This window comes from Neltuma alba, unplaced genomic scaffold, assembly GCF_004799145.2.
Source record: "Neltuma alba isolate B1F8T4 unplaced genomic scaffold, ASM479914v2 tig00013109_pilon, whole genome shotgun sequence".
NCBI lineage: Eukaryota > Viridiplantae > Streptophyta > Magnoliopsida > Fabales > Fabaceae > Neltuma > Neltuma alba.
In genome coordinates this window covers 1,470-16,055 of record NW_021637433.1, presented here as the reverse complement: position 1 = coordinate 16,055, position 14,586 = coordinate 1,470, and the positions used below count along the sequence as shown (strand labels likewise).

The 14,586-nt window shown below is 35.9% G+C and overlaps 1 protein-coding gene across 1 annotated transcript; it reads left to right on the top strand.

The window, feature by feature from the left end:
• The first annotated feature begins 7,339 nt into the window (after positions 1–7,339).
• Positions 7,340–8,066, top strand: LOC114734546 (trypsin inhibitor DE-3-like). Its single transcript, XM_028922162.1, has one exon. It carries the CDS (start codon positions 7,340–7,342, stop codon positions 7,913–7,915), a length of 576 nt encoding a protein of 191 aa, XP_028777995.1. The 3' UTR covers positions 7,916–8,066.
• Positions 8,067–14,586: the final 6,520 nt, after the last annotated feature.

Genomic DNA, 14,586 nt, shown 5'->3' with positions numbered 1-14,586 from the left:
ATCCATTCTAGCCTTCTGAGCCCAAATAAGAGATTCTTGCATCAAAACTTCCTCAAGCTCCTTCCATAACCTCACTTGAATCTCTTCATAAAAGCGAACCTTACCTCCTCGGCCCAAAGCTCTGTTAACCCTGTCCATGCATCTCAATAATTTCCTCTTCCTTTCTTCAGTGTGTCGAAACACTTGCTTGTTCTAAGAACTACAAGCACGTGTAAATTGGTCCAGATTAAAGTTCCACTCAGTATCTTCCATCCAGTTAGCCTTGACGAAACTACTAAACTCATCATAAAGTACCCATACAGCTATAAACCGAAATGGGCGACTAGGAAGATCAACATGCTGGTACATTTGAAGAAGTAAAGGACGATGATCAAATTTGTAGTAAGGCAAATGGGACACCTGTGCATTTGGAAACAAACGACACCAAGCTTCATTAGCAAAGACTTGATCTAATAGTGCCTCCGAACTACCTCTCTTCCACATGAAATAAGGTCCGACGAAGCCAATATCTTATAAGGACGATTCCTCGTACCAATTACAAAACTCTCGATCAATTGATAAGCCGTTAGGAGCGTGCGTATGTCTTTTGGATGAGAAAAGTGTAGCATTAAAATCACCTCCTATCACCCATGGCTCATGCATGTCTCGTTCGATACGATGAAGTTCACTCCACAAATGACGTCGAGCTACCATATGGGGGCTGGCATATATTACGGTAAAAAAATAATGCTCCCTTCTAGAGTTTGTGATAAGTAAGTGTAAAAACTACCGATGTTGTTAGATCATATCAACTTTCTAAACCCCAGCATTCCAAAGACACCAAATACCACCACTAAAACCCTCGGCTTCAATAAACGTATACCCTTGAAAGCCAAGACTGCCAATTCTTCTTTCAGACTTCTGTTTATCTGAACGGGTCTCAACCAAAGCAAGAAAATCCAAACAAAAATGATTTTTAAGTTCCTGTATCAGGCTAGGAAATGTCTTCGCGCCTGTACCTCGAGAATTCCATATCAAGAAATTCATAAAGAAACAAATGAGGAAGTCGAGGAGTCTATCATGTCCCTCCTTTGGACATAAGCCGACTTCACTAACACCGACTCTCTTGTTTCCACGTGTTCGTGACCGCCCTTCATGATTATGTCTCCATCTACTATCCTTGCCACTTCATCAGGTTCCTCTATCGTTGCTAATGTGTCGTCCCCACTCATTAGAACCTGGTTACCCATATTCTCAACATCGTTGGGGCCAGGATCGAGTCGCTCAATCACAATGGACTGGTATTGGGCCTCACCCTCCTTCAGCCCAGTTTGAAGTGTGTGAAAAGGATTGGATATTTCAATAGGTTGTTCATTAAGGTTTATCCCCTCCTTGACTTTAGCTTTTGCTTTCCCAAGAGTATTTTCCTTCCCTCGTACCTTAATCTTGTCCACAACCTTGCGTTTCGAGCCAACTAGCGTCCAAGAATTATTATTAATGTTGTCCCCAAATTTCCTACCAGAAGATACTGAGCCTTTTTCTGATTTATCCTTCTTCTCACCAACGGGTTTATAGATTTTCTATATCCTTGCTTGATTTTTTCCACTCTTCCCAATATTATTTTCCTTAATCTCTGTTCCGTTATTTCCCATTCCAGCTCCCTTATTATCTGCTCCTTTACTTGATCCATCATATCCCTTTTTTCTCTGTCATCACAGTATTCGGGCGAAAATCTCGACTCACCAGCATCTGAGGCCCTAAATGAGTATCAGCGACTACCGTCGTTATTCCGGTCACCGGAATCTGCAAATTATTCGCTCCCTCTTTCTCAGATCTTGAACCATTACTGCTATTCCCTTCCCCAGAAAACTGTGGACATTGTTGCTTCTCATGTCCATATTTACCACATTGAAAGCACACTTGATGCAAACCCTCATAGACTATCTGCCATTCTTCTCCAAGAGCCATGAAAGCAAGCAATAGAGGTTGTTGAAGGTCTATCTCTACACAGATGCGAGCAAAGCTGCCTTTGTCATAAATCGACGTTGAACAGTCTACTTTAATCGTCTTCCCAATCATATTTCCAATAATACCCAGTGATTCCACGTTATAGAACTCCATTGGAAGATCAGGAATACGTACCCATGCAGCTATTTTGCATTGCACATCCGCCTTCCAAGGATTAAAGTTCGGCCTCCATCGCTGCACGATCAAGTAATAATCTTCTATCATCCAAGGTCCCTCCTGAAATGCATAATCTTTGTCCTCTCTGCTAGTGAAAGAAACAATATAATATCCATTGCTAAGCGGGGTGACCTTCATAGGCTCTTTCGGTTTCCACATTCTTCAAACCCTATCAATCAACACATGCTTTGGTATCTGTGCGCCTAACAATTTAACAATCAGAGAATTCCACCAAGGTTGACACCACGCCATATATTGTTCAGCAAAAACTTTCAGTTCCGGATACCTTGGTTTAATGGTAGTCCCTTCAGTCTCAACCTCGTCTGCATCTTCGCCATATCCATTAGCCTCTAGACTTTGATTCTGCTTGGTGAAAAATGATTTCCATCCATTGACTATATCTTCATTCTCCTCATGCGAGACTAGATAGCCACCACACCCTAAAGATAGAAGCTTTTCTTTGTACGACAAAGGCGTCGTTCTTCTAACAGAACTCGTAGAGGCTTTATTCTTCGACCCTTCTGTCTCTTTCCCTGACCTAGTCCCAGCACCAAAAACAAACTTCAAAGGAGTATCCCTAATCTCTACCCCTTTGTCCCGCTCTCTTCCCCCTCTCCGATCACCATCTCCCATGGTTCCACCACCACCATTGCCGTCACTCGCTTCGACCTCTCCGCTCACCATGCTCCCTTTGTTTTCTTGAATTTGGTTGCAATCATCTTTAATTTCACAGCTCTCCTCCTTCGGATCATTACTGCGCAAAAAATATATTCCTTCCCTTTCGAAATTTAAGAGTCTCGTTTTTAGATCTTAATTAGAGGACCATTTTCAATGCTAATAATTATAAGGGAATTTTTTTTGTTAAGCACAAATATATTTTTATTAGAAATAACTTTGTTAAAAGTATTGTCTAGCATTAATTGTGAGCACTTCACAATTTAAATCTTGATTTGTCATGTTGTGAACAGTAAAATTCTTCTTCTATTAAATCTAATCGCCATTAGTGATTAAAAGAATATTTGAAGAAATTAACATATATTATCTTAATCCTAAATATAAGATCTATTTTGGGACTAAATGTAGTATTGTTATATTGCTTCCAAAGTAGATCTTATATTTAGGATCATGAGTGATTTTTTTTAAAAAAACTAATTTAACTATTTTTTTTAATATTTACAATTGGTTATTTAGTAACTCTTATATTAGGTATTGAAAGGAGAAACCAACTGTGCTTTGCACAACAAGGCTAACCTAACACACATTTAACTTAGCAATGGACGTCTATTTATCATTATCATCGTATCCTTCCCAACATCCAACTAAACGGTCCAAGATCCAAATCAATTTTACTACCTCCCGTCATAATTATAAAGGTTTTATTTATAAATTATAAATAAAATCTTATACCCAGGATAAGATGTAGTATTATTTAATTTGTCTGCCAGCTTTTGTCCTAGGTTTCCACAATAATAATGAAGAAGCTAGAGTTTTTCAGCCATATCATTTTGCTTGTTGCTTCAATTATTGCAGCATAAGTTTATTCTTGAAGCTTCAAAACAATCGCAATCCGTGATGACTTTAACTTTGGGGCCCATTTATGCCGTCTCCATATTAATGATTGTTTATAAGAATTAGTTTGGTGGTTTACTTTGGTCTTAATTAAATATATATACTCATCTGATCCTATTTATAAGACACTTTCAGTATGTTTCACACAAACCAAGAAAAATCTTAAACTTCATTAACTCTCATTTAAAATTTTATGACTTTCCAACTTTATCCATATTTAATATACATTATATCTCATATAAACAAAGTCAACACAATAATAAATGAGGAGTAAAATTGTACATCCATATAAAAAATTTCTCTCAGTGCCTTATAAATAGAATCAAAAAATACCTTCTCTCTCTGCCCTATAAATAGGACCAGAGGAGTAAGACGTTAATTTACTTTATTTTTAAGTTTATTATATTTTCTTCCAACTATTATTATTGATTGTACATATTAGAAAATATTAATTAAATGATAGTTCTAATACACATTATTAAAGAGGGTATTTTATTCATGAAAATTAATTTACATAATTACAAATAACTAGTTAATTATTTTTTTTTCAGTTTTTACAAACTAATTACTTAGTTCATATATAAGGGAGTAAAAAAGATAGTAAAAGAGTTGAGTACTTTTTCTAATCTAAACATGAGTGAGAGAATATCAAAATTTTTAACTTAGCCTTGTGGACTCTCAGTTATTAAGAGTAGGACAGAACAACAGTAGCAGTAGGACAGAACAACAGTAGCATGATCTTGGCTCCTCCACTATTAAATGCTGCTTCCGGTTTTTAATATAAGATCCTATTTGATTTTTATTTTGGTTCTAAATATAAGATCTCAATCTATTTTATCTCTTATATTTATACATTTTTTTTCAAAGTAACCCTTTTAATAATGATAGTTCTAGTTAATACTTTAATAAGGATATTTTAGGAAAGACAACACTATTTAGGATACATAACTAATTCAACTTACTTTCTTAATCTCCTCAAATTAGTTAACTAGCTCTTATAATTAAAACTGAAAGTAGTATAAAAAGTAATTAAAAAGTTTATTTTAATCCTAAATGTAATTTATCTCTTTAATTTATAATTTTTTAAAATTATCTCTATTAATTATAGATATTACGGGATCAATAGGATAGTTCAGTGCATATTGTTGGGGACGGTACTTTTAAAAAAAAATCAACATAAATTTTTATAAATTATTAACTTAAATAATTTTTTTAATCTTTATAAATTAATTATCTAATTTTTACATTTAATATAACAACAAGTAAATCTTTTTACTTGCCATGGCTGGGTCCTTTTCCCTTATGACAACCGCATTGAAAGATAATCATACATAAATGACAAAAATTCAAATGCACGTGTTCAAGTAAATTATTAGCATCCAATGCAACTTTTCATCCTCTCGTTTTGGTACCACAGCATCACGTAGTTCGTTGAATAGAACCTTTCCAGCCAATAATGAGCTACGATGGAGCCCTGTTTTGGCCCCCCACACACACACAGACACACACAACTCAAATAAAAAGGTTAATTTTTATTTTATTGTTACACTTTATTTTATCGTTTACTTATTACGACAGTTATTTTCTAAAAAAATATGTATATACTAAATATGAATAAAATTAAAAAGTTATCATATTTTAATAGAGATTTAATAAAATTTAAAGTATTTTCTTAGTTTGATAAACAGATACTGAAAGTACTTTATAAATAAGGTTAAAAATATTTTTTTTTTATAAATCACTAATATAACTATTTTTTTAATTTTTATAATTAGTTATCTAACTCCAGTGACTTTAATTGACGCGCCTCAGTGCTTTTCATTTATCACCTGCACAGCTGCGGCGGCAAGGTTTCATTGAAAGATAATCATACATAAACGACAAAAATTCAGATAAAATTTAACTCCCATAATTGAGCAGCATCGTTATGTATTTATGAGCATCAAACATAATATTTCATTTCATCCATCCTCTCGTTTTCATGCCACCACATCACACGATTGAGTCGGATTTTTATACATTATGAACTACGAAGGACCATTAATAATACTCCCTCGATTTAAAATATAAATATCAAATAATTAAATTATATAATTTAAAAAATTAATTAAAACTGATTAAAGATAAAAAATGTAAAAAATGTAATTTATTTTTTCAACATATTCTTATGTATGGAGATGGAGAGTAGCAGAGAGAATGAAGAAAGGAAAAAAATTAATTACGAATAAAAATAAAAAAATACATTAAATGAGGGCACAATCCAAATTGAAACCGATAAAAAATCAAACCGACCTTTTTAATGATTTAATGCTTATATTTTGAAGGGTTCATATTCGTTTATTTTAGCTACATTAAACATACAACTCAAAATGATTATGCATGTGTTAGTTTATAACTTTTTTCAATTTACTCTCGTGACTGCGAAGGGGCTGTGTTAGTTTAATTAATGATTATGAGCATTAGTTTATTAGGAAGAGGACAAAGGTAAGTTTACGGGGCTGGGTGAAATATCTTTTTCATTCACGTGACGTCCTTTTAATTGCGTTAACCACAACCGCACAGCTGGGGCGACAGGGCCCAGGGGTACGTTCACAGAAAATTATTAGTGATTCCATAAAAAATATAAAAAGAAAGTCATTAATTATTTTATTTATATATATATGAATATTTTTGTTTATTTTAATTAAAATACATTATTTTAAAAGACTAGTTAAACCCTGATTTAATCTCAATTTGAGCTGTTGTCGTTTAAACCATAATCTTTATGATTTGTAATGCCTTGATTCAGAGCAATCTGTTTGTAGTTGCGCAATCACTTACAGTGACCTTGTTATTCCAAAATTTTCTTATGACTTCCGGCTTGTTTAAGAACCACGTTTGGAGTTAATTAAGCCTGACTGTCTAATCAACAAATGAAGGTTTGCCTGGGGTCTTGTGTTGCAATTTTCCCACAAGTAGTGAAATGCAATTTAGGACGAACTTGTAAGTTTAAGGCTCGGAAAAGATGAGATCTGGAGAATAATAATTAGCAGTATAGGCATGGAAACATGATGGATGCATTAAAGAAAAATGATATGTTTAATAGAGTTCGAAAAGTATAATAATGAAAACTAAGCTATAGGGAGTTAATGCAAAACGAAAACTTTATTTTGTTTAAAACTTTTCATTCTCTAGATTATTTAATATTAATATCCAATATTAAATATTAAGGGTGTTTAACTGGTCCCATCGCAATGTCCTGCTTCTATGTGCCCTGGTTTCAGTCATTTTGGAACTAGGCAATGTCATCACAAAATTATTTGGAACAGAAAAAAAGCAAGACAAAACAAAATTGTCTCAGGATGAGATATATAGGACACAAGACAAAATACTTAAATTGGTTGAGTTTATATATTTAAAATCAAAGTAAAGGTTAACTCTTATATTTATTTAGGACTAAAAAGTCTAATTTCTTTAATGATTTTTTATTAACGGAATACCTAAACTACCCCTCCCAAGTATGGAGTGTGTCTATTAATAGAATTTTCATCCCCTCATCTCCACACCACACCCATCAAACAAACATAGAAAAAAAATTTGTCCGGTCACAGCCAAATTATCTTAAGCAATGAAGACCACTTTGCTTGCCTTCCTTTTCTTTGCGTTCATATCAGCCAAAGCTGATATTTTGGTTGACACTGAAGGTAACCCCGTCAGAAATGGTGGCTCATACTACATCCTCCCTGCACTCTGGGGACACGGCGGTGGCGTCGGCCTTGCCGCCACCGGCAATGAAACTTGCCCTCTTACCGTTGTTCAAACCTTCTCCGAACTCTCAAACGGTTTGCCCACTAAACTTTCTTCTCCTTACTTGATCGCTTATCTCACCACAAACTTGATCACGGAGTTTACCGCCGCTGCACCACCGGAGTGCGCAGCCCGACCAGCAAAATGGACGATTGTCGGCGGAGAAGATGAGACAAAGCAAGTGAAACTTGTTGGGTACCAAAACACCCTACGTGGTTCTTTTAACATCCAGACATATCATGGGTTGACCTATAAGATTGTGTTCTGTCCCACTGATGAAGATTCTTGCAGTGCTCTTGGGATCTCCAGGAACAACAAAGGAGATAGGATTTTAGTTGTTGACAATAATAACCCTTTCGTTGTTGTGTTTCACAAGGCTGCATCATCTGCTGCATGAAGAGCTTACTATACTATGGAAATGCTGATGAAGCCACTGCGTGTTGCAAGTAAAATAAAATAATGCTTCATGTGCTTTCCTTTTCTCCATCTGTATCTGAATAAGCCTAACATGAATAAAGTTATGTTCCAAGTGGCTTCCCTTTCTCTTTCTTCTCTCACTCTATATGTTACGTTTAAAGTATCCTATAACTTGAATTGCTTCTACGTTTTTTTACTGGCGGACACCAAAATTTGAAGGTTAATACACACACACACACACCCTCTCGTCCTATATATAGAACATCGTATTCATTGGTTCTTCATAAAATTCTATTCGAAATTTAATGAAGTTATTATGATTCATTTTCAAAAATATCCGTGCTCTTTTACTCTTCTTCCTTTTCTCCATCTCTCAATGCTATATTAGTTTTATAAATTGAAGGGTTGTTTTGGAGAGTTGTGAGAATTTGTTACATTTAATTATTTTTAACTAACTTCCTTGATCTTATGAAGGTTATTAATAAGATACTACCTTTTGTCCTTTGGAGATACTCTAAGATGGGTCGAAAGAAGTATTGGAATATAATGTTCTAAAGATACAGATATGTCTCGATGGTTTTTTTTTTTTTGGGGGGGGGGGGGGGAGAATCATCCAGATGGAGATGAAAATATCATAACGAGTTAGTTGAGGGACAGAGATTGCAAACAAAGTTTGTGCTGCTTTAGTTCCACCTTTGAACCTAAGCTACATTCAGTTCTCAAGCAAAAACCACTTGAGATTTCTGCTTTTATAATCCACATGGTTAAACAAGGTAATTGTAATTTGTAAACCATTGACTTAGGTATTGGAAATGTAAATTACACAACATGCGATGCTCAAACCTATCTAGCTACTCGTCTATATAAGTAATAAGAATCAAAGAATTGCACAGCTGAATAATACCATTGAATTGTGTAAACATGAGTCCATACAAAACACAATAACACCAGCACCTAAATAGAGCTAGCCACCGAACAAAGACCAAAAATGGGCTCAGCAATTAAGCCCAGGCCCAATACACCTAAACAACTAAACGACCCAATAACCTTTCTAATACTCCCCCTCAAGTTGGGGTTGAAACAAATTACAAGCACCCAACTTGCCAAGCAACCTCAATTGTGTCTCCTTTCCTATAGCCTTAGTTAAAATATCTGCCTCCTAACTAGCAGACCTCACATGCTGCAATTTTACAAGTCCTTCTGTCACTTTCTCTCTCACAAAGTGACAATCTATCTCAATATGCTTAGTTCTCTCGTGGAAGACTGGGTTTGTGGCTATATAAATGGCTGATCTGCTATCACAGAATATATTAACTGGACTTTCTACATGAAGTCCCATATCTGATAACAGTCCTCTAACCCAAATCACTTTAGATACAGCTGAACCCAAAGCACGGTATTCTGCTTCTACTGAGGATCTGGACACCGTTGTCTGCTTCTTAGTTTTCCAGACAATGAGGGAATCCCCTAGTTTGAGAAGATATCCCGTGACAGGCCTCCTCATGGTCTCACACGACCCCCAATCTGAATCACAGAAGCATCGCAGGTTTAGATCTTTATTTGAACTCAATCGTATCCTAAGTCCTAGTGACTGCTTCAGATACCTCAGAACTCCCAATGCTGCTGCCCAATGAGACTTCATGGGCAATTGCATCAATTGACTAAGTACCTGTACAAGAAAAGAAATATCAGGTCTTGTAATTGTTAAATAGATCAATTTACCAATCAGTCTCCTATACTTCCCTGGTTCCTAAAGTAAATCTTCCTTTTGGTGTCTCTTATCTTCAAATGCAACCAGCTTGAGATGCTGTGGCATTGGCAGTGTGAGCGGCTTACATCCACTCATACATGTTTCTGCAAGCAAATCTAGTACATATTTTCTTTGGAAAACCATAATACCTTCCTTAGACCTAATAACTTCTATCCCTAAAAAATATTTCATGACTCCCAAATCTTTGATTTTAAAATGATTGTGCAAAAAACTTTTAACCTGTTCAATTCGTTGCTCATTACTACCAGTGATCAAAAGATCATCTACATAGACTAAAATGATTACTAAATCGTTATCATAATGTTTGACATATAAAGAGTAATCATGCTTGCTTTGTGAGAAACCCCCATTCAGTAAAGACAATGATAATTTTTGATTCTATTGCCTAAAAGCCTGTTTAAGCCCATATAAGGATTTCTTAAGCTTACAAACCATATTATTTCCCCGATTTTCAAATCTCTGAGGTATAGTCATGTACACATCTTCATTAAGATCCCCTTGTAAGAAAGCATTATTCACATCCACTTGATACAAGGGCCAATCACAGCAACCAACTTAAGAACAGTCCTCACAGTTACCATTTTAACTACTGGTGAGAAAGTTTCATTATAATCAACTCCTTCTACCTGATTATAAGCCTTTGCTACCAGCCTTACTTTATACTTATCAACACTGCCATCAAGTTTGTACTTTATTTTATACACCCACTTACAACCAATTGGCTTCTTATCTTTAGGCATTGGGACTATGTCCCAAGTTTTATTTTCTTCTAAGGCTTGAATTTCATTTTTCATCACAGCAACCCAATTATCATCCTTAACAGCTTCATTATAATGAGTGGGTTCAAAAGCAGTATCAATAGAGCAAATAAAACACATATAAGAAGAAGGAATGTTATCATATGAGATGTAGTTCTCAATGGGATATTTACAGGTAGACTTAGCATTAATTTGGAAACCTGACTGTTCTAAGAGAGTTTGTGCCATGTTACAAATATAATCCTTAGGCCATATTGGAGGTCTTCTCCCCCTAACAGGTCTACCTTGTTGATGTTCGTTATCCTTATTATCATTAGGATAAAGTTGGTCTGCAACACTCTCTTCCATAGGAAAATCATTTCTTATTTCGTTTTCTGTAACCTCCTTATGTTGAATCGGCACATCATCAAAAACATCAAAGAAAAACATTTGTTTCATTTCCTTATATACTCCCCCTTGACCAGTGCTGTCAACATGTCTGAAAGGAAAAACATTTTCAACAAACCGAACATGTCTACTTATGAAAATCCTATTATCTTTCAGATTTAACAAAGTAAACCCCTTCTGGTTAAGAGGATAACCCAAAAAAACACAAGGAATAGACCTGGTTTGAAATTTGTCAGTGACTATAAGATCTGTGGCATAACATAAACAGCCAAAAACTTTCAGATTACTGTAATCCGCAGCCTGACCATGAACAATTTGATAAGGGGTCTTAAAACTCAAAATCCTACTTGGTATTCTATTCACAAGATAAGTAGCAGTTTTAACACATTCCCCCCAAAACCTGATAGGCAGACCAGACTGAATGATTAATGCCCTAGAGATTTGCATCAAGGTACGATGCTTTCTTTCTACTATTCCATTTTGTTCCGAGGTATAAGGACACGTAGTTTCATGGATGACACCTTCTGTTTTAAAATAACTACTCAAATCATGATTGACAAATTCACTACCATTATCACTTCGCACTCTTTTAACACGTGTGTTAAACTGAGTTAAAATATAAGAAAAGAAAGTTTTAATGTGATAAGCAGTTTCAGATTTATTCTTCATAAGATAAGTCCATGTAGCTCTAGTAAGAAAATATTAAAACCCTGAGTGTGTAGGAACCCTATAGGGTCCCCAAACATCCATGTGAAGTAAATCAAAACATTTAACGGTTTTAATGCAGCTAGAGGGAAAGGGGAGTTTGGTCTGTTTAGACCAAAAGCAAGTATCACAACTTTTATTCATTGCTATAGATTTGTCTTTCACTATTTTCAAGTGTTTGATTACATTGAGGGGTGCATGCCCCATTCTTTCATGCAAAAGCCACAGATCAACAGGCTTATCAGTGCAACGATCATGAACAGAATTCATGCAAATATGATCCTTTTCCAATCTCAACAGGTATAAACCATGATCTACTCTACCAATCCCCCTCATCTTCCCATCAGAAGGCCCTACAAGGTGCACTTATTAGGATAGAAAGAAACAACACATAGATTTTCCTTTGTTATGCGTGAAACAGATATCAAATTAAATTGTAGTTCAGCAGCATACAAAATTCCTCTTAATTCTATTCCATTAGGAAATTTAACATTTCCTATGTGGGTTACCAAAAAACGATCACCATTAGGAATTCTTATGCTTTTAATAGGTCCATTATAAGTTTGATAATTATCTAATAGACCTAAATCACTAACCATATGAGTGGTAGCTCTTGAATCGATAACCCATTTACTATGATTCAAATTAGTGATAGGAGAATTATGCAAACTTGTACCAGTGAGTGCATGTGCGTTGGTTTCTAAATCTTTCTTCAGTATTTCCAATAACCGTTCATATTGCTCAAAGGTAAAGCTCGGAGATACAACCCCTGAAGTGTTGGTGAGAGCCTCTGCCTCTCGATATCCTCCACTTTGATTTCCTTTGTTCTCTTGATTCTGTCTACTTTTATTCCCTTTAAAGTCTGCAAGGTACCCTACTATTTGCCAGCAACTATCTCTGGTGTGACCCTTCTTATGGCAGTGGTCACACTCAGGTAAGGGAGCACCTCCCCCTCTACCTCTTCCTCTTCCTCTTCCCTTCGCAGTCATCACCATCCCTTCATTAGGAACTATTTTCTCCAGACTTGCAATGTTTCTCTGTGCTTCATCTTCCAGGATCATCGCATACGCCTGGTTGACTGTTGGAAGAGGTTGCATTAGGAGTATTTGGCTCCTAGCACTCGTGTATGCCTCATTCAGTCCCATTAGAAACTGCAATAACCTCTGTCTCTAAGTGGCCTCATGATATGCTTGAGAAGTGGGACACTTGCAAGACGGGATAGCCATTAAATTTCCTTGTTCTTCCCACAACTCTTTTAGTCGAGAAAAATAGGCAGAAATGGAGACATCACCTTGGCACAGAGAGTGGATTTCACGATGGAGATAGAAAATCCGTGACCCAGAAATCTTGTCGAATCTTTCCTTCAAGTCTCCCCATGCCGATGATGCGTCCTCAAAATATACTAGGCTGCTCGCAAGTTCTTTAGACACCGAGCTTAATATCCACTACAAGACTACGGCGTTACACCGTTCCCAGTGATCGTAAAATTTAGGATCTTGATCGGTCTTCTTGCATGACCCGTCGATAAATCCAGTCTTATTTTTGCCTCGCAAAGCTATCATCATAGCTTTGCTCCACACGGTGTAGTTGTCACTGCCCATCAAAATCACTCCAATAATGGATGTCCCTTGCGTGTCTGAGGGATGAAGGAAAAGGGGACTTGTGAAGTCGATGGCCGACGGCGTGGAATCCTTGTCTTCGCCTATGGCAGCGGTCACCGTCGCTAATCGGTGATGTTCTTGGTGGGACTTAGGGTTTCTTGATTTGACGAGAGGAGCAGGGGTTTGCACTGGCTGATTGCACGATGGAGGTCCACTTCAATTCTTGCGTTTCCGATTGGGTCGATTGGGCTGAATTTGATGGACTCAAACAATGGATGGTGAGCGTGGATCAGCCCACTCTGATACCATAATAAGAATCAAAGAATTGCACAACTGAATAATACCACTGAATTGTGTAAACATGAGTCCATACAAAACACAATAACACTAGCACCTAAATAGAGCTAGCCACCGAACAAAACCGAAAATGGGCTCAGCAATTAAGCCTAGGCCCAATACACCTAAACAACTAAACGACCCAATAACCTTTCTAATAATAAGAAGCTTATTGATAGAGTCTCATTTGTGTATGTGATGATAAGCACAAAGGCGAAGTTGTGTTTGATCCACCAGAGGATGGGAAAAAGCTTGACCTGCCCAAAAACTTTATATGTTCAAAGGAGTAATTGGTGGAGGCTCAAATTGGGTTAGAAACACCAATTATAGATCTCAAATGAGTTAATGATCTTTTGATCAAGAAAGTTTATGAGCAAATGGATGAATTCTTTGAAACAGCCAGTTGACACAAAATTAAAGGCTTGTATAACTATCACATTAGCGAAGGGGAAATTCATACTTTCTTTAATTTGTTGGGAGGAATTTTTCTAATCACTGAAGTTTGAATTTTTAGCTTACCTTCTTTCATTTAAATTTTTATCTGTTTACTTCTCTGCTTTTAAATATAGGAGTTTGATAATTATTTTATAGAGAGTAAAAAATTATTTAAAGTATTTATTTGTAAATAACGTGGGTTGATTTTTTCTAAATCATTTGTATTGAAAATTGCCTTTTTAATAAGTACAATTAACAAAGATAATTACAAAACAAGTTATAAATTTATGAGATAAAATAAATTAGAATCTTTTAAGATTAGGATCAAACTAAATCCTTCCACGAAATTTTTCACTTAGAATCATAGGACTCTTAATATTTTATTTCGTTTCTAGCATTGAAGAAGATGGGGGAGGTGGCGAACGCCCCGCAGGTCGCATGATGTATGGGCTTTTGAATTTAATGAAATATAGGAGGACATTTGGTGTCATTTCACATGATGCGCTGGGGACAAAACAGTCCATTCATGAATAGCTGGTGCAGCTCCAATCACCGTTTACAGCTCTCCTCCCCGAGGATCATAATTGCACCGAAAAAATATTTTTTCCAATTCTAAATATAAGACATAATTATAAGATTTTAATTAAGAAATAACTTT